General features: G+C 40.9%; 1 protein-coding gene across 1 annotated transcript in view; it reads left to right on the forward strand.

Annotated features, from left to right (window-relative positions):
* Myo3b (myosin IIIB) overlaps positions 1–24,931 on the forward strand; it is a 425,075-nt gene that overhangs the window by 190,652 nt on the left and 209,492 nt on the right. Inside the window, exons 20-21 of the mRNA XM_015478942.2 lie at positions 2,163–2,251; positions 4,038–4,167. Of these exons, the coding sequence (XP_015334428.2) occupies positions 2,163–2,251; positions 4,038–4,167 (219 nt within the window). The remainder of the gene's footprint in view (positions 1–2,162; positions 2,252–4,037; positions 4,168–24,931) is intronic.

Below are 24,931 nucleotides of genomic sequence, written 5' to 3' on the forward strand. Positions count from 1 at the left end.
ACAAAAATCAACTCAAAGTGGATCAAAGACTTAGGCACTAGAACAGAGACCCTGTGCCTAATAGAAAAAAAAATAGGCCCAAATCTTCACCACATAGACCTAGGATCTGACTTCCTTAACAAGATTCCTAAAGTGTAAGAAGTAAAATCAAGAATTAATAAATGGGATGGATTCAAATTAAAAAGCTTCTTCTCAGCAAAAGTAACAATTAATAAAAGGAGAAGAGAGCCTACAGATTGGGAGAAAATCTTTACCACATGCACCTCCGATAAAGCATTAATCTCTAGGACATATAAGAAATATAAAGAACTCAAAAAACTTGACACCAAAAACCCCAAACAATCCAATCAATAAATGGGCTAAGGAACTGAACAGACACTTCACAGAAGAAGATATACAATCGATCAACAAATTTATGGATGTGTTTTAATGAGTATACCCTATGTATTTTGGCTACCTGGTGGGTTGTTAAAGTATAAACTCCATTTTTAATTGAATTGTGATGTCCTGGTAGAATTTGTATCTTAAAGGAAACCCATCACCATCCCTATACCCTCCTGCCTTCCTATTTCCCACCAACACAAATGCTATTACCCTTGCCCTCACTTGCTCCCCTTCCTTTTTGTACCCCCATCTCATATCTTTACTTGATCCACGATCCACCTCCGTTCCCAGGTAGCACAGAAGCTTCTTCCAGACTCACACTTTCCCCTCCTGCCAGACAACCTGTCTCATTTCTAAAGCCCCCGTTCCTTAAGCTTCTGTGCCTACAGGTTGAAGATGGGGGCACTTCTTCCTGGCAGCTAAGACCCTCTATTCTTTCAGCCTCTTTCTTTCTTTCTTTCTTTCTTTCTTTCTTTCTTTCTTTCTTTCTTTCTTTCTTTCTTTTGTTAACTACAAAGGATAATCACTTTAACTTTTTTTATTTTTTTATTATTAGTTGTTCAAAACATTACAAAGCTCTTGAAATATCATATTTCATAGATTTGATTCAAGCAGATTATGAACTTCCATTTTTACCCCGTATACATATTGCAGATTCACATCGGTTCCACATCCACTTTTTTACATACTGCCATACTAGTGTCTGATGTGTTCTGCTGCCCTTCGTATCCTCTACTATCCCCCCTCCCCTCCCCTCCCCCCTCCTCCCATCTTCTCTCCCTACCCCATCTACTGTAATTCATTTCTCTCTCTTGTTTTTTTCCCCTTTCCCCTCACTTCCTCTTATATGTAATTTTGTATAACAATGAGGGTCTCCTTCCTTTACCATACAATTTCCCTTCTCTCTCTCTTTCCCTCCCCCTCTATCGACCCTGTTTAATGGTAATCTTCTTCTCATGCTCTTCCTCCCTATTCTGTTCTTAGTTGCTCTCCTTATATCAAAGATGACATTTGGCATTTGTTTTTTAGGGATTGGCTAGCTTCACTTAGCATAATCTGCTCTAGTGCCGTCCATTTCCCTGCAAATTCCATGATTTTGTCATTTTTTAGTGCAGAGTAACAGCCTTTTTCTTTTGACCTCTTCCTTCTTCTGGAATCTTTGGTTTTACATGAGCTTCACTCCTCACTAGATGGTGAGATGCCTGGGGCCCCAGGCCCCCAGTGCCTGTGTGCCTTTGGTCCTGAGCACGCTTCCTCCCACAGAGCAGGCTCCCAGCTGCAACCACACAATGCAAAGGTGCTTGTGAGGGAGGAACAGGAAGTTCAAGCCTTTTCCCCAGATGGAAAATTGATTTATGGGAGAGATTCACTTCTAGGGGTTGAAATTGTCACCTCAATGGTTTTCTTTTTTTCCATAATACTGTCATAATTTGCCAAGATGAGTTTAAACCAAGGCTACCTGCCTTCCGTGGGCTATCTGCAGGGTTGGCAGGCCTGGGGTGTCCTCAGCATGCATGCCAGAGCTCTTAGGGACTGCAGGAAAACATGCCGTCTTAGGGCACAGCCTGACACTAAACACAACACTAATCAAATAAGCAAGGGCAAGGCAGGAAATGCCCATCATGTGGGTGATCCTTCTCCAGTCTTGTATATACAGTGGTAATATTGGGCTTGTCTGAAAGGCATTATTCTGGGTCTCTCGTGGCTTGGGGAACATGTTTTTGTTTGAAAGAACAAATAGTTCATATTGTGATTTTTCTACATGAAAATCCATGCAGATAAATTTGAAAATAATTTACGATGCAAGTATTTCTGGAGGCCCAAAGGAGCGGCGCTGTGCTTTGGCATTTGGCATTACGCTGGAAAGGTGAGTCTATACCTGAGTGTCACGGAAGGTAAGTGCCCATGTTACCCTGTCAGTGCCACTGCTGAAATTGCTTGCAGATTTCATCCTCCTTTTAATTCGTGAACCCCAAATTGTCATTCTCAGACTCTCCCAGTGGTGCCACTAACAGAAAGTTGCCTCTTGGCATAGAAGCAGTTTCTCGCTGGGGTGACCCACAGAGCTGCCATCTGCTTCTCACCTGAAGGCTGGCCTAGGACTGACAGCTCTCCAGAGAGCAAACACATTACAGATTTCACAGTGTTTTGTAGTGAATGTTCACATTCTAAAGTCATTTGGAGATGCGTAGGTAGCGCAGGAGGGTTAATATCACAGTGGGGCTCAATTTTTAGCACTTTAAACATATGTCTACAGGCCACCAAAAAAGGTCCAGATGAAAGGGGAAATATTTCACTTCATCATCCAGATGTTAAGCTTTTACAACATTAACTGAAGTTTCCATTTCTCATATATTATGCCTGAGTCTCAATGTCAAGTTCCCGAAACAGATCAGTGACTGATTCAGGAAATTCTCCAGTCACGTAGCCAACAACTCATTGCTCATGTTACTTCCAAAGGAGCCAACTGAATTATGGCTAATTGGTTCCTGTGGGCTTCGTTGAGGCCCTGGATCCAGAAAATGGGTAGGAGTTCAATAAAAGGCATTTGGGATTATTTAGTTGATATAAAATGAATCAGAATTATCTTTCATATTCATATCATGACACTGAAACTAATTTTCCTGATTGGATATCGACCAAAAGGCAATTCTAATGCTAGGCGAGAGGACTGTGCTTTTCTCTACGTGGCCTTTTTATGCTGTCTTCTTTGGAACTCTGTTAGAAATTGTGGTCCAGTCTTTGCCCTTGAGTACTTCATTTACCTCCACACTGATGTCTGACTGCATATTAATGTCCTCTGAGTCTGAGATGCCAGTCGACCCAGATCCTCCTCCTCATCATCTCTGCCTCCTGTTCCTGTCCTCTTCCTGTCACCTCTTCTTTTTATCCACCTTTTCCATTTTCCCACTCTCCTTCCCCCTTTTTCCTCCTTTCCTTTCTAGGATCCTTTTCTCTCTGGGCTCTGTGTCCTTTGCTGAATTCAGTTACCATTCAAAGCTCATTCATAGACTAGGGATGCTCTGGAATATTCCTTAAAATTTCTCTGGCCTGGATCCCCTTTCCTCTGAGACCCAAGAACTGCTCAGTGTCCTTGAGTGACGACTCCTGTGAGTGCCTTGGGAGTTGGTGAGTGTGGTGGTTGTGAGCATGGAGACAAACGGCCCTAGTTTTTTTGTTTCTGTGTGTTTGGTACAAGGGGTTGAACCCAAGGCCTCACACATGCCAAGTAAGTGCTCTCCCACTGAGCTGCACCCTGGCCTGCCTGGGTTCGATGCCCGTCCCTTACTCATGTTATCCAGCTACTTCAGTCTCTGCTTGCTTACCAGTAGAATGCAGATAACAATAGTGTTCACCTCCTAGGATGGATGCTTTGCACAGTGACCAATATATTTTCATTTTTATTCTGATGTGATATATCTTTGATAGGACTTGTCTTTGGTCTTCAAAGACACTGGGCAAGAAGCTAAGATAAATTGACCTATCAAAATTACAACTTTCCCCCTTTATCTGGTGCTTAGGATTTAAAAGCCTGACTGTGTCAACAAGAGTTTCTATACAGAGGTCAATAAGGACTGACCAGACAGCTCATCCATGTCTCCAGAGATGGACAGTGACTTCGGCTAACTTCCCGTTTGCTGTTGGTGTTGCAGGTACTATATGATGCTTCTGGGGTTCTTGAGAAAAACAGAGACACCCTCCCTGCTGATGTGGTTATAGTCCTGAGAACGTCAGAAAACAAGCTTCTTCAGCAACTCTTCTCCATCCCTTTGACCAAAACAGGTACCTGACACTCCCTGACAGCCCCAGTCCTTACACAAGCCCAGACGGCATTTTCTAGTTAGTGTTCAAACACTGCCATGTCTACAACTAACACTGAACCTCTTCAAACAGGGTTTATTGAAATTCAAGAAAAGAACATTGATTTTTTTTCTTCCATAATTTAACCATATAGCAAAAGAATATATGTTCTCTCTCTCTCTCTCTCTCTCTCTCTCTCTCTCTCTCTCTCTCTCTCTCTCTCCCATAACATCAACTTTTAGACTTCTCATTTTCTCTGCCTATCTTTTCTTGTTTGTGTGTTTGCAGTGCTGAACATTGAACCCAGGGTCTTGCACATGGCAAGTGAGTCTTGCTTCTTTTTAGTCTTCAAATCATAAAGCCATATATTACCATTCACTCATGTTAAGTCTCTAGGATAGTCTCTGTTGACCTAGAATTATTGGGAAGATGATTGCAGTTCATGAGTGATTCTAGGTGAAGGGAATATGTTATATCAAAATCACTGATCATCGGATCCTCAGGGTTACACAGTCCAACTTGTAGCCCAGTTATCAACCCCATTCCACCCTTCTCCTAATCAACTGGAAAGTACACGGCCTTGCTGACTGACAGTCAACTTCTGTTTAGTTGCTCAGTCAGCCCTCATGCCAAGAAGCAGGAAATCAGGGCCAAAGACAGGGACTCCCAGGTCTTTGCTGTTTTGCCAAATGGATTCTAACTGGATCAATTTGCTGGATCAATTTGATTTACCTGGGGTTTGCTGCCTTTGGCTGGGCAGCCAACAATCTTCTCACAGCTCTATTCTCAAGGGCTTTATGTTTATGAGGCTATGGAAATAGCTGAGGATATGCTTTTAAGAAAGAGAGGGAGAGACCTCTTAATCATTGCTCATCATTTCCTCTTCTTTCCATGTCTCTCTTAAAACTGTTGGCACTGTGTCTAGCTTGGGACGTTTATATGCTGAAAGAGAGTCTCTGCCAGGTCTGGGAAGGAAAAGCCTGGCTAAGGAGGAAAAAAAATGCTGCAGTAGTCTACAAAGTTTGCTTTATCTTCTCCATCTTAACTTGGGAGGAAAGTTGAAATCAGGCTTTTTCTTCAGACATTCTCCTATAATCAAAACTAGTAGCAGGGCGACCCTCAGAAAGCTCTTCTCCAGCGTCCTCTGCAGAGCCTCCTTGAGTACAGCCAGGATTTAATTTATTGTAGGCTCCTGAGAGCTCAGGGCAGGTGTGTGCAGGGCTGGCTAGACACAGTGGTGTAGCTTCCTCCTAAGGCGATTTCTCTGTAGAATCAAGGACATGGCCAGTATTAATAGGGGACATATACTCTGAAACAAAATCTATCCCAATGACTCTCAAATGTGAGTAACGACTTGTCAAATCTGTTCACAACTTTGGAATTTCTGATTTCTTAAACGTTTGGAAAAATGAAAACAAGTTCGCAGCCCTGGACGCTAGGGGGCGCTATTCAGAAAGTAAGGCTCCGCAGCGAGCCTCCTGCTCTTGCCTGGAATCCTTTAAATGTCGGGAGGCAAAGGAACAAAGAGACAGCCTCAATTATTGCTTTTCTTTCTTTCTTTTTTTTTTTCCTTTTCCTTTCTCCCAAAGAGCTTGTAGCATTTTCTGAATCTTGCCTTGAATCTGCTTTCCTCATCACCTGGATGAAACAAAAATAGAAAGAAAGAAAGAAAGAAAGAAAAAGACTGGAAACAAACGTGATATTCTTTCAAGGTCTTTGTATTCCTGACTTGCATATTATGCATAATAATTTCTTTTGAAATCCTAAGTTTGATTTTCTCCATACTTTGAGCATAATTAGGAAGCCACATATGAACATCAAATCTAATAAGCATGATTCTGTGTTCCTTTTCTGGAATTATTCATGTCAAAATGCATTCAACTAAACACTGAACAACTTTTGGTGACAAGGCACTGTTTGTTCAACAAAGGGGGCTTCAGAGATAATATCACTGTGCCATAAAGCATATAAAACTTTCTTTTACCTTCACTTTCTGCCTAGAATTGGACCCTAAGTTATCACCTTATGAAATAGTTGCCCTTACATCTGAGTTCCAAAGTGATTGTGCACCCTCTATTGAATGCTAGCATGTTACGCTTTTACATTTAAAGCATCTATGGCTAAGTTTTTTGGTTTTATTATATTACAGACTTTGAAGGTGGGAAAACCTCACTAGACCAAAATAGGTTGTCCTGTTTTTGCTAAAATTGCAGGTATCTGTTTCAGGCATATGCCTGCCCCTTATGATGGGGAAAGTAGTTGTACATTCCTGCTGGAAACAAGATCCCACACATCCTAGTGTTTTGAAAAAAAAATATGCTAACATTGTCCATGTATGAGAAACCAACTTTTGGTCATTTTTATTTTATCATCCTGCTTCAGAATCTGAATTGTATTATTAAAAGTAAACTGGGCCAGGTATGGTGGCTCATGCCTGTCATCCAGCAACTCTGGAGGCTGAGGTAGAAGGATCAAAGGTCTGAGAGCAGTTTCAGCAATTTAGCAAGACCCTATCTTAAAACAAAAAGGATTCAGGATGTAGCTCTGTGGTTAAGCACCCTGGATCCAATCCCCAGGACCAAAAAGAAGTAAATTGAGCACTAGTTCAGTGAGCATAGATATTATGGGGAGTTAACTTTAAAAGCCCCTTTGGAGAAGGAAAATATCAAAGTTGGGAAGCTTCGGGGACTACTATCCCCAAACATAAAAAGAGGACAGTACTGGATTTCTCAATGTTGAGAGGAGAGATATCTGTTAAAAAGACTCATAAGGGATGTTGACAATGCTCTGATGCTCTGGCTCCTGATCTCAACAGTGTTTTCAAGGACATTTGCATTATAATAGTTATTATACGGTATATTTATGCTTTGCATACTCTTTTGTATGTGCATTCTATTTCACAACATTATGGGTGTTTTCCCACAAAAATGAAAGGAAGGCCCCTTAAAATATAAACAATAACTTTAATTTCTTTATCAAAATTTTCCAGTTGAGATCTCCTAATAGCTAGACTACTGCTGTCCTTTACTTTTAAGCAGAGGCCTCAGAGAACACTGGATTGACATCTCTGCCTCTTCAAGTTAGCATCCTGCCTGGGCTGCTGGGTGGGAAATACTCCTTTCATTAGTAGATATAAAAAAGTACTGAGGCTTGGTTTAATTTTTTTTTTTATCAAGATTGAGACAACAACTTGTATGCCGTGTGCAATTTTGTTAGTTAGCTTTCCTTTACTATCACAACTACCTGAGATCATCAACTTACAAGGAGAAAAGGTTTGTCTCATAGTTTTAGAGGTTTCAGTCCATGAGCAGTTGGCCTTGTTGCTTTGGGCCTGTGGCAGCATATCACAACAGGAGTGTGTGGCCGAGCAAAACCATTGAAAGTGAGAGAAAGAGGAAGAGATCAGGGTTCTCACTGTGAGGCCAACCCCCCAGTGCCCTGAAGAGCTCCAACAAGGCTCCAACTCTTAAAGGTTTTATCATCTCTGAGTAGTGCCAAGCCGGGGACCAATCCTTTAACACATGAGTCTTTGGGGAACATTCCAGATCCAAACTATAGCAGTAAGCATAATAGAAAACCAGGGAGAATAATCTGTGTGGCTTTTCCTATTTCCTGCCCACTCTTTCCTGCTTATGCTCTACATTCTAGATACTGAAATACTGCAGAGATTGAAGATGTGAAGTGGCATCATGAGGCCCAGGTTTACAGGTTCCTGCAGCTCCCTCCCAGTGGCCCCTTCTGCTGGTACAAGCTACATCTGGTGGTAGACATGCCAGAGCCTGAAGAGCACTCTCATTCCAAGGCTCTTGGTGACAACTGGGTAAATGGGGACAGCTATTCGATATGAATGCTCTCTTTCTTCCCCTCCCATGCCAGTCCAACTATGCTTGTGCCTGCAGAGATGAGCCATTTCCGATTGATGAAGTTTTCTTTGCAATCCTTCCTATTGAGCAACAATTTTCAGGAGATTTTATGAATGAAAATTCAATATGGCACCATCACTACCATCTAACCCTGCAGCTGTGACTTTTCAATCTGAATGATGTAGGCAGAAAAACACTAACAGGAAAGATGTTACACCAAGGTTTTATGGCATATTTTCCTGTTTGAAGAATGTTCTACTTGCTCCTAGTAAGCTAAAGTAGTATTCAAAATGCTCAGGTGAGGGAGGAGAAGAAGTTTCAAGAAGAATTTGGAAAATTCATCTCTGTCTTTGAATCATGAATTCTGACTTCCAAATAGTAGTTTGGTGGGGGCGGAGGATGGGCAGGATAAAGGAGTTAGGAACTTGGGAGAAACTAGAAGGAATACATATAAGTAGCACCAGAGGGAATGTTCTCTGAACTTCCAAGTCTGGTTTCACTTTGAATCTAGAGTTGAGTTTTACCTCTGTTGCCTTGTGTCCAAGGACTCTCAGATTTTTCCCTTGGAATTTGATTTGCAGTGAAAATCAATAGTAGTGTCTCTCTTGACTTCCATTGTCTCCCCTTCTTATTTAGGGTAGGGGTGACAAGATGACACTGTATCTTATAATATCTTTAAAGCACTTTAACACCATCTCTGCTGAAGTCCTTGATGTCAGTGACCCCATTCCTGATTAATGTTCCTTAAGGGCATTAAGCCCTCAAGAGGGTATCTTTTGGTAATTATCTCTGAGAGTTCCCATTTTCTCTTTATGGTTGTTCCAGTGTACTGGCAATGTAGCAGAAGGGTCTGGTAGATGACATGAATCCAAGTGACAAAGTTTAGGGCTACAGACATGGAAAGTACCCAGCTCTTCCTGAAATGGAGACTCAGATAACTCAATACCATCAGGGATCCTTGGAGAGTGAGTTTCTCTCCATATGAATCCTGCTTCTTTTGTGTAAGAGTGTATCTCACTCAACAGATAATTAATTTGCTGAGATATGGTGCTATGCATAGGTGTTTTATAGGAGCATAGAAGAAAGTCCTATCCAGAATGTTCAGAGACAAATATTGCCAAATCCAAAAAATGCATAAAGGATAACAAAAAAATATAAATTCTGAATAAGTATATAAACTGATAGTGGGTCAATATAAACACTAGGTTTATGCAAGTAAAAATAGAAGGTAGTCAAGGAAATGTGATGGGCAAACATGGGGAAAAAGGCTTCTTGTAATGAAGAAAGCCTTCTTGGGGAATTTTTTGTTTCCTTTTAAGTAGGAGAGTAAAGACAATTGGGCATTCTGGAGTAATGCAGCATACTAAGCCAGGATCTAAGCACTAGAAGGGAGGGGGAGGGGGAGGATGGAGTGGAGAGGACACTAAGGAAGGGATTCCCAAAGCAGAGGGAGGGTGTGAGGAGGAGGCAAGATGGGAAGGAAATGGCAGGCTGTAGGCAGTCAGGTGGGCCTCTGAACAGAACAGCTTCAGGATGAGACAGGAACATTTGAGCAGGGGTGTTAAAGACCACCTAATGAGAGCCAGGGTAAACACAGGCCTCTGTGTGTATAGTTGCATGTGAATAGATGCTCAACAATTTTTTTACATTCTAGATTTATATATAAGGCCCAGTTTGAGTTAATTTTAGTATAAAATATAAGGTGGAGGGTCACTTCTTTCTCCATGTCTAGTTATTCCAAAACCATTTGTTGAAACAACTATTGCATTGGATTTGTACCTTTATGAAAAAAAGTAATTATTATATGTGATTATTATATGTTTCATTATCTATGTATCTGTCTCTTCACCAAAACTACACTTCCTTGGCTATTTTAGTTTTATAGTAGGTCTTATAATCAAGTAGAATGATTCCTCTCCCTTTATTCTTTTTCAAAATTGTTTGGGTTATTCCAGTTCCTTTGCCCTTCCATGTAAATTTTAAATTCAGCTTATCTATTAGATATCTACAAAAAGTTCTGCTTAAATTTGACTAAAATTACATGGAATATATAGATCAATTTGGGAAGAATGACATGACATCATTGCCATGTTGAGTCTTCCAAGTCATAAACATGGTGTATTTATTTATTTGGCTCTTCTTTGATTTCTTTAATCAGCATTTTGTATTTGCATATAAAAATTCATGTCTCCTTAGATTCATATCTAAGTATCCCAATTTTCAGAAGTAGCATACATTTATTTTTAAATTTTATTTTTGCTGGACATGGTGGTGTAGGCCTGTAATCCTAGCAGCTTGGGAGGCTGAGGCAGGAGGATCATGGATTCAAAGCCAGCCTCAGCATCAGCGAGGTGTAAAGCAACTCAGTGAGACCCTGTCTCTAAATAAAAAATACAAAATAGTGCTGGGGATGTGGCTCAGCGGTCAAGTGTCCCTGCGTCTAATCCCCAATATCCCCCTTAAAAAAATATTTTCTATTGTTCGTTGCTGGTATATAAAAATGTAATTGATTTCTGTGTGTTGACCTTATTTTCTACAACCTTGCTAAGTTCACTTATTTGCTCTAGGAAAAGCTTATTTTATTTTTTGTTTTCATTTTTGTAGATTCTTTGGGTTTTATTTTGTTTGTTTGTTTGTTTTGTAACAGGGATTGAATTTAGAGGTACTTAACCATTGAGAATTCGGCATTTGGAATTTCCCTTGAGTCATATCCTCAGCCCTATTTTGTATTTTATTTAGATACAGAGTCTCATTGAATTGCTTAGCACCTCGCTTTTGCTGAGGCTGGCTTTGAACTTGCAATCCTCTTGCTGCCTCAGTCTCCCGAGTGGCTGGGATTATAGGCGTGCACCACCATACCTGGCTCTTTGGGATTTTTTTTTTTTTAATGTTGAAAAATCATGTTGTCTGTGAATAAGGACTCTTTCATTTCTTCCTCTCCAATTTTATGCTTTATATGCCTTTATTCACTGTCTAGAACTTCAGTTACAATGTCAAATAGGTGGCACCAGACATACCTGCTTTGTTCCTGAACTTGGAGGGTAGGGGAACTTTCCATCTTTCACCACTAAGTAAGATGTTAGCTGTGGGTTTTTTAAACCTTCCCTTGCACTTGCTGTTTCCTCTATCTGGAACATTTCCCCTTAAAACATACCCATCGCTAATCTCTTTTTTTCCTTCAGGTCTTTTCTCAGTCTCTACCTTACCTGGCTACCCCCAAAATTTCAACTTACTCAATATTTTATATTCCTGATGCTGTTAGTCTTAGTCCTTATTTTCTTAGTATTCTTCTCCTTAGCACTTATCACGACTTAATCTACTATCTGCATTTTACTTGTTTATTTCCAGTCAGTCTTTGCTCTAATGGGAACTCCAGAAGGGTAGAGGATTTTTATCTGGTTTATCCATTATGAGTCCTTGCAACCTTGAACAATACCTGGCATGTAGCAGGATCACCATTTGCTGAATAAATGAATAGAGGGGTAAATGAAATCTACCCATACCTGGATGGACTTCTTTTTTCCTCTCTCCTCATTTGAAGGGCTGAACTTTCTCTGCTCTCACTACAGGACAGCTCTATACTTATCTTCTTCATTCCTTCCTTTCACCTTCACATGGACTTTGATCCTGCAGTTTTCTTTCCTCTCGGCATAGTTATTTATTTCTCTCAATGTGGTCATTCTCATCAATATAGAATCTCCCATCTTTTTTTAGTTTTGTTGGGGTTGAATTATGTCCCCTCTATAAAAGGTATATTGAAGTTCTAACCCCCAGTAACTCAGAATGTAGTCTCATTTGAAAATAGGGTATTTATAGAGGTAGGGAAGTTAAAATGAGGTCATTAGGTTGGCCCCATAATCCAATTTGATTAGTGTCCTTATAAAAAATGAAAATTTGGATCCCCCCCCCCACATACACACAGGAAAACCATGTGAAGGTGAAGATATAGTTCAGATGGTTAACCTACAGCCTCTCTTACCTGTACCTCCTCACTGGGCTCTGGTTGTCCTCTTGCCTCTGATAGTCTAACAACTAAATTGTAGTCTTTTTAAAACTACAAATCAGGTCAGGTCTCTCACCTATATAAAACTTCCAGTGGATCTTCATCACACCTAGAAGAGAATCTAAACTCCTTCCTTGTCTCCAACTCCTGCATGGTCTGTTCCAGTCTCTCTGTTCTCCTTGAACTCTTCCACTTACTCTTTGTCCTCATTCTGCTCCTCAGATATTCCAAGCCCTTTCCTGACTCTTGCCCAGCTACTTGCTCTGTCTGGAACATTCTTTCCCCAGATCCTTCTTTATCTTGTGATTCCGAATTTAGTTCAAATATCACCTCCAAAGAGGACCTTCTCTGTCCACCCAGTGGAAAGAAACCCTGCACTTCCCCACTCTATCATATTACTTGTGTGTCTCCATCAGGTTCTGACATGTGTCTATCTCCATTGCTTATCTGCAGTATATATGCTAGTCTGCAAGCAACTTGATGATAGAGTCCTTATGGGTCCTATTTACTACTGTACATGTGGAACTCAGAGCAGTGCCCACAGCATAAAAGTACTCAATAAAGAACTCAATGAGTTCTGTAAGATGGAAACTTAAGTTGAAACCCACTCTTTACTCCTAATCTAAGGCTTACATTAGTTTTCTAGGGCTGCCTTATCAAAGTACCACCAACTGAGGTTCAACAACATGAACATATTTTCTTAGTCCAAGGGGAAGGCAGGGTTGGTTCCCTCTGGAGGGCTCTGAGGATGGGTTTATTCCAGGCCCCTCTCCTAGCTTCCAATGGTTTTCTGACAATCTTTGGCATTCTTTGGCTTCTGTACAACCCTTATATCCGCCTTCATCTTCTCATGGTGGTCTTCCTATGAGTCTGTGTCCAAGTTTCCCTTATTTATAAGGACATTAGTCATTATTAGATTAGAGGCCCACTTATTTCAACATGACCTCAACTAAATTATTGATCTGTAAAACCCCTTTTTCCAAATAAGGTCACATTCTGAAGTACCTGGAGTTAGGACTTCAACATATGGATCTTGGGGTAGCAGGGACACAATTCAACCCACTCTTTCTGAGTAGTGGGTGGGGGGTTCAGAGAGTTTAGAGTCTTGGGTGCTAATGTTAGCAATCCAAGCCCTTTTGCACCCTCCACCCCACAGAGTATTCCCATCACCTGAAACAATAAATTCTGCTAAAGAGTTAATTCACAAGGAAGTCAAGAGTAAAGAAATCTGACCTACTGGGGACAGAGTTTGGGGATTTTTATGGAGCTAGGCATGGGGAAGGGTGATTGGAGGTTAACTAAGAGCAGGTGAGGTGGGGTAAATCTAGAGGGGTTTTTCAGAAACTAAGAGCAGGGTGTTGTTCGGGTCTTTCCGGGGGGTTTCACAGAGGCATCACCTTGAAGGGAAGAGGGCAGCAAGTCCTGGGCCTGGGTGGGCAAAGAAGCTCGCTCATGGGTTTGAATGGCTCAGTTGTGTGGGGGTGTGGAGTCTTTCCTGAGGTCAGGGTTTTACCCTGAGAGAATCCGGGTTGTCTTCACTTGGGCCAAAAGAGGCAGGGAGCCCTTGTCCTTGACTGGGAAGGTGGACTGTGCTCCTTTTCTACAGGGCAGAGGGGGCTTCCCTGCCCCACCACCAATATCTCTTTGGCCTCCTATGTTATTTTCGGGTCTGGTAATGAAGCATGGTTAGTTGGTTTTTAAATAACTGTGCTATTGGGACCCATCTTTTCATCACGAGAGGCATTACTGTATTAATATTGTCACCACGCACAGGCTTGGTCTGCCCACTGCTGCATGACAGAAGCCGACTAGTTAAGAGGCCAGGCAGACGTAGAGAAAGAACTTCATTACAATAAGTTAGCTGACGGGAAGATGAAGGACCATCTTGTTCTGAAGGGCCCTCTTGCTAGGAGGTTGATTTGGGGTGGTTTGTGTAGGACAGAGGTGATCACAGACTGGTGGGCACCTTCAAAGAGGCGAGGTTTGTAGCCAGATGACACACATCTTAATCGCCTGGTCATGAGATGTTTCTCAGTTCTGCAAATCTCAAGAAAATTACTTAAATTATTAAAATCATTATTTTCTCAGGGTTTCTCATCATGGATTTGCTTACTCAATGAGTAGAGTAGAGGAACTCACTGACCAAGCACCAAACCGGAAAACTCAGGTGTTCTCTCCAGAGTGAGTGTGTGCAGCAGGATAGAATCAAACCACCTAGAAATAAGGTCCATGGGTGAAACTAGAAGTCCCTGCATCCTACATTCTCAGTTCTGAGAAGGGTTGTTGCAAATTACCTTCATCCCCTGGCTGTCATGGGGGCAGAAGAAGATATGTTTTTCTCTCTCCCAATAGTGGTAAAAGGAATTCCCAAAAGAGTCATTATGGAAACTTGGAGTCAATTATTAAATATATATATATAGTGTGTGTGTGTGTGTGTGTGATCTCATCCCTTAGCTGTGCACCTACTTGGCTAATAAAACACAATTAGCCCTTTGTTGGGGGAAAAGCTAAATGGAGAATGAATTAAATGATAATGGAAACTGCTCCCTTTTGGGTTTTTCAATTCTTCAGAAAAAAACAGAAAGATTTTTCATGAGCCCACGGACATGGAAGAAATTGAGATCAGAGAGCAGAAAGGCACATGTGACATGAATGCAGTGTGAGTGTCCAGCTCAGGGTGGGCTGGGAGACCTGGCCTCATCTGGCAAGGGACCATGTACTAGTCAGGGCTGCCATAACAAGTTCACACTGATGGATGGTTTGCAATAGATGTTTTTCCACAGTTCCAGGAAGTCCAGGATCAGGGTGTAGCAGACTTGGTTTCTTCCATGGCCTCTCTCCTTGGCTTGCAGATAGCCCCCTCCTCACTATGTTCTCACATGGTCACCCCTTGGCCATGTCATCTGTGTCCTTATCTCCTCTTTTAACAACAATCAGATTGGATTAGGGTTCACTCTAACAGACTTATTTTAATTTAAAGGCCTCATTTCAATTTTAAAGACCCTTCATCCAAGTTGAGTCACAGTTTGAGGTACTTGGGATTATAGAACTAAGTACTTTTGAGAGGATACAGCTCAGTCCTTAAAAGGTCACAAAGAGCTAGGTTAGCTGTTGAGTGTGAGTTCCTTAACTCTGGGGGGCGGGGGGGGGGCTACCAGCTTTCCATGTGAAGCAGAAGGACCCTGGTGAGGAGCCAGAGAGGGCCTGTAGGGTCCCCTATCAGGGAAGGAGAGTTCTGCCTCTCCTCCCTCCTCTGTTCCCCACACCCCAGGAGCTGGTCCATAGAAGAGCCAGTCCACAAGTCACTAAAGCCAGTACATCCAGCCTAGGGGAGGGGAGAGTGGGAAAAAGAGCTTTAAAGACAAATACAGTGGCTCATGCCTGTAATCTCAGTGACTTGGGCTGAGGAAGGAGGATCTCAAGTTCAAGGCCAGCTTGTGCAACTTAGTGATAGCAACTTGCAACTTGGTGTACATTTATATATAGTCTCTCAATGAAAAGGGGAGGGGATATGGCTCAGTGATAGAGTGTCCCTGTGTGCAATCCCCAGTACAAAACAAAACAAAACAAAACCCTTGTGTTGATATATTAAAGGTTAAAAATAAGCAACAAGCCTGGCATGGTGGTGCACACCTGTAATTCCAGCAGCTCAGGAGACTGAGGCAGGGGGATCAAAAGTTCAAAGCCAGCCTCAACAATTTAGCAAGGCCCTGAGCAACCTAGGGAGACCCTGTCTCAAAATAAAAAGGGCTGGGGACGTGTCTCAGTGGTTATACCTGTAAATCTATGAAATGGGCCTGAGATATGGTTAAGGAGCTGCTTTTCTCACAGAAATGGGGGAAATCAGAAAGAAAAGTAAAGCTGTTTTTTGCTTATCCCCAGGGAGCCTAGGTATCTACAGTCATTGAGTTCATGTCCAAAGCACAGGCTGAGAACCAAAAAGCTTTCTGGGAGACTGGCAGTTTCCATCATTAGCTGAGGATTTTTTTATTTTATTTTATTTTTTTTTTTAGCACCCAGCCTACAGTGAGTAACAGTAAGATTCTTGTTTCAGGAAATGGGCAATGACACTGAGGGTCACTTGTGAATAATGGAATAGCATATGTTAATTACACAGTATCCTCCTCTACAACAATCTACAGCTGAACCTGTGCACCTCAGCACCTTGGTCTGCCCTGAGGTGCTGCTGTCTCATGTAACCATCTTATTTTCTGTCTGCTAAGATGGCAAGCTCCGATGGGAATAGAGGTGGTGTCTTGTACTGCATTTATACAGTCAGTACTATCACATTGCTTCACAACTCCATACTAATTCTGTTCTCTAGAGTGACTTCTGCTACTCCCCTCCACATCACCACACTTTCCATACCTGTCCACCCCCTCAAAACTCAGCCCTAGCACCACCTCCTCCAAGAATTCTGGGTTGGGTGAAACTCCTGGCGCCTCTGCAATCTAAGTCCTGGAGCACAAGGATTTCATGACTGTAGTGGGCTCCTGTTTTCAGCTCCTAGAGAGGAGCTGGCACATCGGAGGTGCTCCCTGGAGCCTGAGAGTGGTTTGTGAACAGAATCTCCCGGTAGTTGGGAGAGTGCTTGAAGCACATCAGATATGTGGGCTGTCCTGTGATGCATGTTGCTGGCTGCAAGCCCTGCGGAGCCCGAGGTCTATTTTAACAAGCTGTGAACTTCAGAAGGAGCTCCAGACAGAACTCTGTATTCTGAATCTAGAGAGACAAGGATGAGGTCCTCATTAGGACTCCTGCGGGGGACTGCAGATGTGGCTTGCAGTGACTGCTGCCATCTGAAAGTGATTGCCATCGCCTTCCCCAGGCGAGTGGGCGGGGTGGGCTTTCCCAGAAACAGCGTTACATTCTTCTGATTAAAGGACAGAAGCAGCTTCTCCTGCAGCCCTGAACGGGTGGACTCGCGGCGCATCCCGCCTCACTGCTCCAGCTGTGGGGCCGAAGCGGCTGGGGCTGGGGCTCCGCGGCTTCTGTGAACAGGCTGAAGGAGCAGCAGCCCTGGCAGAAACCATGCCTTCCTGGCTCCTTGGCCTCTTGTTAATGATTTCTGGCCCTTGTCCTTGAGACTCCCATTATCTTGACTATCTTGGTTAGGCTTGCTGAGGGCAGGATGAGTGTGTGGTGTGGCATAGAGTGAAGAGGGCATCTTTTGAAATTCTCCTTGCTCCCCAACCCAAGACACACTCCAGGATGCCTTTAGGTTTTGAATTTGTATTCTCCAAGTGCCGTTTTCTTTTTGTTCAGATAGAAGCAGTTGAAATGCTTCTTGGTTTTTAGAAGTTCTGTCTGCAGTTTCTCCTATCCCACCAATTGGGGTGAAATACAGAGATCTCAGGCTGAGATCTACCTGAACTTGGCTCTGATCACCTTCTCCACCTTCCCCGTCTATAAAGATCTATCTGAACTTGGCTCTGAACACCTTCCCCATCTATAAAGAAGGATTTTAAGAAGAGTCTCCAGATAAGGGACCCCTAATAATCTCTAACTGAAATGTTGTTTTGAGTTGCAATGGTTTGAAATTTCTCAATTGGCTCTTTTTGAAGAACCTTAGAGTATAATGCTACCCAGTTACCTATTGGCCATATTTTAAAAAGTGAAAAGAAACAGGTGAAATCAATGTCAATATTACATCTTTAACTCATCAAATATATTATAGTTTTTTGCCTTTTGGAACCGGGGATTGAACTCAGGAGCACTCAACCGCTGAGCCACATCCCCAGCCCTATTTTGTATTTGATTTAGAGACAGGGTCTCACTGAGTTGCTTAGCTCCTTGCCATTGATGAGGCTGGCTTTTAACTCAAGATCCTACTGACTCAGTCTCCTGAGCTGCTGGGATTATAGATGTGGGCCACGGCGCCAGCTCAAATTTATTATCATTTAACATGTACTCAACATAAAATTATTGAGATATTTTACATCTTCCGTACTGTCTTCAAAATCTGGTGTGTGCTTAATGTTTAGGGGACTTCTCAATTCAGACGAGCCATGTTTCACTTACTGGTTGCTATATTGACTGCTATGCAGAAATGTAATTATGCCCCTCATGATGGTCAACCCAAAGAGAATAACGCCAGGTGATAGGTGGATTCATCTCTTTCTTTCTTTTTTTTTTTCCTTTTTCTTTCTCTTCCTTCCTCCTTTCCTCTCTCATTGCATACTTGAGATTGAACCCAAGACAGCACTTTTTTGTAAATTTTATTTTGAAACCAGTTCCCACCAAGTTGTCCAGACTGGCTTCAAACTTGCTATCCTCCTGCCTCAGCCTCTGGAGTAGCTAGGTTTAGAGTTGTATCTCACCTTCTTAAACTAATGTTTTGTTATACGCAGGCTTAACTTCAGACTATTCTCAGTGTGTGAGAGAAGTTGTTGTTCTAATGTTGCACAGCCCCAGCACAAGCTTTTCTTCAGTTCCTGTGGCTCTTTGCAGACACAGAAAAGCCTAGTAGAGGCTTTCAGTGTAGAGCCATGTTTTCCACCATGTGTTTCATGAAACACTAGTCTTGTGGGGTGTGAAGAGATGTGAGGTGAATCATATTCTCATAATTGTCAAAAATTATGAGAATATTGATTCTGAAAGTCCAATAGATATCTTTACTGTAGAAATGCTACGACATGGCTTTCATGTTCAGGCTTATGAAACTAGCATAAGATTCTTTTTGTGAAAAACATCTTGAGGGTGGAGAATCATATGGGCCTCACTGAGGCACTGCAAATCCCAGGATTTTTCTCCTCAAGTCTTTGTCATCCAGAGAACCCTTCCAGTGTGGGGCTCAAATCCATTTCTCAAAGTTCCTCCTACTTTCCTAGCTCTAGGGGCTCTCTTGCTGCTTTGGCTTCAGAGAAAAAGAAAATAGATTTCAATAATGAGTTGTGGTAAAGAGTCTAATATTGGAAAAATTAGTATCAGATTCACTATCTCCCTCCAGCACATCTTAATAGTTCCTGCATAGCTCCTGAATATGATAACGACTGTGCATTTTATTTTTAAGTGGCAGTTCAGCTCTTTTGTTTTATTTCTTTAATGATCCTGTCAAGTGTAGCAAATATAGCAGCTTTGATTTTCCCAATGGTCAGAAATGCAAGAAAATAGAGTCTACTTTTCTTTACCAGTATCCTTCTCATTTGTAGAAAAAGAAAATGTTCCTGTTTAATATTAAAGGTTTTTTCATTCCCATATCATTTCATATTTCAATAGTTTCTATTGGAGAACTCTCAAAGCCATTTATAGTTTATTAATTTATGCCACTATGAAATCTATAATGGAATTTTCAGGTCATTCATATCCATTCTCTCTCTCTCTCTCTCTCTCTCTCTCTCTCTCTCTCTCAGATAACTCTAGGAACTTTAAATCAAATAAATTAGAAACAAAGCCATTATAATTATGATCACTTTATTTAGAAGTGATCCAAACTTAATACTATTTTCCCCCCAGGAATTTGGGTCATGTTAATAGAAACTATATTTTTCTCTTTAGAACAGCTCCTAATAGTCTGGTGCATATGTTAGAAGTATATAATAATCATTTGTTTTTGTGCCAACATGTTGTACAAAGAGACACTGTAAACCACAGCTATATGGAGCAACAATTTTGAACTTTATCCCACTGCACATGTGAGACATCAGTAAACTAAATTAAATATTGCCTAACTGAGCTGGAGAATTGGAGGTTGACAGAGAGGACTGCTAAGATTTTATTAAGGTTCAATCTTAGTATAAGTTGTTTCATTCTTTGCTCTTCACAAGAGTAGTTCAAGTTATATAAAAACCAAATCAACTGTTTTCCAGATTATTAGGTTTGGCTTAGCCCTAGCAACAGTGACTGCTGGGTAGTCAATGGGACCCCTTTTCTGTTGACTTGGTTTGGTATATAAATGACAAAAAAAAAAAAAAAATCCAGACCTCATCTAAAATCAATGGGGTTCAATCAGTTTGATCAGTCAGCAACCTCATCAATCACTCAGTGATCTGCCTTGGGTAGTCTAAACATCTCTGAAACAACCACAGTTTAATTAGGGCATCTTGATGAGCTCTCTCAGCATATCTGCTTAGTGCTCTGACCTTGGGGAAGGGGCTTGAACACATTTGCCTCAGTTTCCTTTCTTTGTGGACAGATGACATGGCTCACAGTGTTGTTGTATTAAGTAAGTCATTTTAAACATTTAGCATAGTATCTACTATATCATACATATTCAACAAATGTTAGTATTTATTCTGACCTGGAGCAGAGGAACAGATATGGGACAAAATAAATGGATTTCTACATTTATTTTCTTGATCTCTTGATTTTTTAAAAAGCAATAGATAAAATTATACATTATTATGGGTCACCTTCCCCCTTTTTCTCTCACTCTTTGTTGAGATTTTTATGATGTTCATGTCTTAATACCTTAAAAAGTCAGATATGGGGAGGGGCACATCTGTAATCCCAGCAACTCTGGAGGCTGAGGCAGGAGAATCAAAAGTTTGAGGCCAGCCTCAGCAACTTAGTAAGCCTTTGTCTCAAAATAACATTAAACAAACAAAAAGGGCAGGGGCTGGCTATGCAGATTAGTGGCAAAGGATAACTGGGTTCAAAATCCCCAGGACCACAGTTAATTAATTTATTAATATCTTAAGCAGATAAACAGGAAAAAATAAAACAAACCCTCAAGCCTTAAATCCTCAATTTATTTACTTTTCCCTCTAGTCATCCAAATCAACATTTAATGAGACTCTAGGCAATAGAAAATTGGATAAATCTGTAAAATCTCTGATTAACCAGAAACTTTAATTAATAGCAGTTTTTGTAAAGCCCAAAATATATGATGAAGGGATGGTCAGTAAGCAGAGTCAAGTGACTTAGCTTCAACTAGAATTCCTCCCAACCAAGATCTCCAGAGGTTCCACATGGCTCCAGGTAAATTCCCTGCACCATCAGCACCTGCATCTCCACTGCCACTGAAACTCTCTATCAATTTAACAGAAACACTTGATTCCCCAAACTCAGTAAATATTCACTCAGCTATCTGTGTCTGGGTGATGAAACCCAGACAGTAAGAAGGCAAATAAGTTGTCCACTTCCTAATAAGTGGCAGAACTGAGACAAATCCCAGGTGTTTTGACTTCAAAATTCAAATTCTTAATCACTCACTGCCCCCTGCAATGTAGGCATCAAATACCTTGAACCAAGAGTCTGAACTATGAAAGAATCAGAGCATGCCTAGAGATCAACTAAGAATTTAGGAAACATGAAGAAAAATGAGGTAAGCTAGTGCCTGCTCCTAGAGAGCTTTGGATGTCATGTTAAATAAAAATGTATTGCAACACAATTCCTTGACTCATATTTCTTGAATGCTTAGTACTAGGGACAGGTAAATAGAGTAGACTTAGTTCCTGTCCTCGGGACACTTAAGATCCAAGGGGGAGTCAAAGGCACAGTGTTAATAAGATTCATGGGTAGCTTTCAGTATTGCATCATTTGGCTTTGATGAGACATTCTCTAGAAATATTTAAACCAGAAATGTATTACTCATCATGGTGCTGCACTAACTTTGCAAAATGGCTCACGATTGCTTAGCTTCTCGGAATAATGAGCCATAAGTGGTCTTGGATGACTGAAAGAAGAATCTGTCATACTGAAGTTTGTGAAGAGCTGGTGGATATGATCCATCTCTAGGAGGCAAAGGTAGAAATGATTTAAAAGATTCTTGGGCATCATAGTGTCTTCAATGAACTTTTTATTCTTTAGTGTCATGTGTAGTGCACACTGCAAGTCTTATAGCAGGTGCTGAAAGTTTTTGTTTGTTTTTGGTGATGCTACAGATTGAACCCAGGGCTTCAAGCATATTAGGCAAATGCTTTACCACTAAGCTATATCCCCAGCCCTGAAGAAATATTTTTTTAAAATTAATAAATGGGAAAAGAAATAGATACTTGGTGACTGGCTTCCAAGAGCTTGTGACTTCTAAAAGGAATCCATGTACCATTTAGAGGTTAATACCAATATAAAGTAGTTTGACTTGATAGAATCCAGACATGAGTGCATAGAGCTGCAGCTGGATAATTAGCAGACAGTTATGGTGCTTGTAGAATACCTTCCTCAGATAAATAAATGTTGCTGGCCTTAATAGATTCTAGTCAGAGCCCCACGCAGTGGCACACACCTTTAGTCCCAGCTACTTGGGAGGCTGAGGCAGCAGGATCATTAAATTCATGGCCAGCCTAGGCAACTTAGTAAGATCCTTTCCCAAAATAAAATGGACTGGGGATATAGCTCAGAGGTAGAACACTTGCCTAGCATGCACAAGGCCCGAGGGGTGGAGGGAGGGGTGGAGACAGTAATTAATTACATCCTAAATCTGTAAGATAAGACTTTAGAAAGTTTTTAAAATCAGCACCTGCTATAAGACTTGTGGTCTATACATCCTACACTGCCAGAGGTTTTCTGGACAGCCATGCACACACATTCCTCAAACCTTATAGATATGAAGTTACAGAAGATAAGTTTTCTCGTATACTATATATATGTACAGAGTGCATGTGTGTATCTATTTATCGATATATCATCCAGAAAGAGAGGGAAAGAGAGAGAGAAGTGTGTGTTTGGGTTTTTTTGTTTGTTTACCAATTCACAAAGTGCCCAGAAAGTCTTCTTTCACTGAATCTTGTAGGTATGTTAGTGAATGAAGTTAAGCTGGGTGCAAGCAATGGTGTAAGACTGTAAACCCAGCAACTTTGAGGCTGGAGCCAGAGGATCACAAATTTGGGGCCAGCCTCAGCAACTTAGCAAGACTTTGTGAGACCCTGTCTCAAAATGAAAAATAAAAAAGGACTGGGAATGTAGCTCAGTGATAAAATGCCCCTGGGTTCAATTCTCAGTACCCTATCCGTGCCCCCACCACCACCAAAAAGAAGAAGAAGAAGAAAAAAAAGAAACCAAGTTAATGCAACTTTTTTTAATATTTATTTTTATTTGTAGTTGGACACAATACCTTTCTTTTTATTTATTTATATGTGGTGCTGAGGATCGAACCCAGGGCCTCGCATGCGCTAGGCGAATGCTCTACTGCTGAGCTACAACCCTCAGCCCAAGTTAATATAACTTTTAAAAAATAAAAGTTACACAACAGTTACTAATATGGCATTATGTAAAAATGTGGATGTGTAACTGATGTGATTCTGCAATCTGTATTTGGGGTAAAAATGGGAGTTCATAACCCACTTGAATCTAATGTATGAAATATGATATGTGAAGAGTTTTATAATGTTTTGAACAACCAATTAAAAAAATAAATAAATAAATAAAAGTTACATTATTTCTCAAGTATGGGCTCACTTTTTTGAGAACTTGGTTTTATAGAATTGTGATATAGTATTCAGAATAACTGAGTTTTAAAACTTTATAAAGTCTTATCTTATGGACTTAGGTTGTAATTGATTACTGATTTTTTTTTTCTCCTGGGCTTTGTGCATGCTAGACAAGTGTTCTAACTCTGAGCTATATCCCCAACCCTTTTTATTTTGAGACAGAGTCTTGCTAAGTTGCCTAGGCTGGCTATGAATTTAGAGATTCTCCTGCCTTAGCCTCCAAAGTAAATGGGAAAACCACTGCTTTGTAGCTATGAATGATGCTGGTTAACAGGCATGTTGCCAGTTTTGTTTTCTGTAGAATGCTGCCTTTCTCAGTATGCTACTTCTGACTTCTGGGTTCTCAAGTTGCTGTAGTTTTTCTCAAGGATATATACCTGTATCTCATACTAGGCACTTTTATAAAGGAGTTAATGATATGGAGTTGTCTTTCCTAGGTATGAAGCAGAAGAACTGATAAATGTTAAAATTAAACTTGATCTACAGATCAAAAGCAAATTTGGGCTGCTTTCAGGGATTCAGTAGAAAAAAGGGTCATATAATTGGCAGTTATCTTTGCATAAGTACTCAATTTTTAAAAATGGCTAATATTTGCTAATATCCAAATTGAAAGAGGCATAATTTTTACTAGGAGAATAGATACTATGAAGTATCTATTGTTGAAGATGCAAACCTTGAATTCATTTATCTTAAAAACATTTTTAAGAGGAAGCAAAAACTAAACCTGTGTCCCCTTCCTCATGTGCTAAGGAACAGGAGAGATATAAAAATTAGAAAGCTGAATAAATTCAATTTAGCCACCATAGCAAAGTGAGGGACAAGGTATAATAGCTGAAGAGACCATAGAGACAGCATTACTGCTTGCTCCTGGTCAGCTGTGACGAGACCATTGACAAATCAAATATCCAGGCTTTGGTAAAACCATCTACATTTTCTCAGAAAAACCATTATCTAAGTTTTCTCAATTTATATAAGCCCCTCCCCCTTCTGTCACCTATCTAAAGTCTAAGAAATAATACATTCTGCAGATTTTAGTTTTATTTTTTCTTATTACCCCCAACTCAGGGGTCTTTCAGAATATTTTTCACAACCATAGATAGAATTTCAAAGCTGAATAGAAGCATATCATTACTCCATTACTCAACTTTTTTTTTATTCCAATTTGCATCCACAATTTTTTTTTTTTTTTTTTTTTAGTACTGGGAATGGAACCGGGGTACTCTACCACTGAGCTACATATGCAGCCTTTTTTACTTTTGTTTTGAGACAGGCTCTCACTAAATTGCCCAGCCTGGCCTTGAACTGTCAATCCCCTGCTTCAGCCTTGCTGGGATTATGCATGCACCACCGTGCCCTGTGGCACCAACAATTAGTACCCTCACTAGTTTTCTTGTTGTTGGGCGTGATGTTGCTTTTTCAGAAGTACTGTTTACTGCCTTGAATAGCCCTCTCATTTACAACCAAGTAAAGCTCCCACATGTCCTGGCCTCAGGTGTTACACAATCTTTGTT

The sequence above is a fragment of the Marmota marmota genome, unplaced genomic scaffold (assembly GCF_001458135.2).
Source record: "Marmota marmota marmota unplaced genomic scaffold, marMar, whole genome shotgun sequence".
Lineage (NCBI taxonomy): Eukaryota > Metazoa > Chordata > Mammalia > Rodentia > Sciuridae > Marmota > Marmota marmota.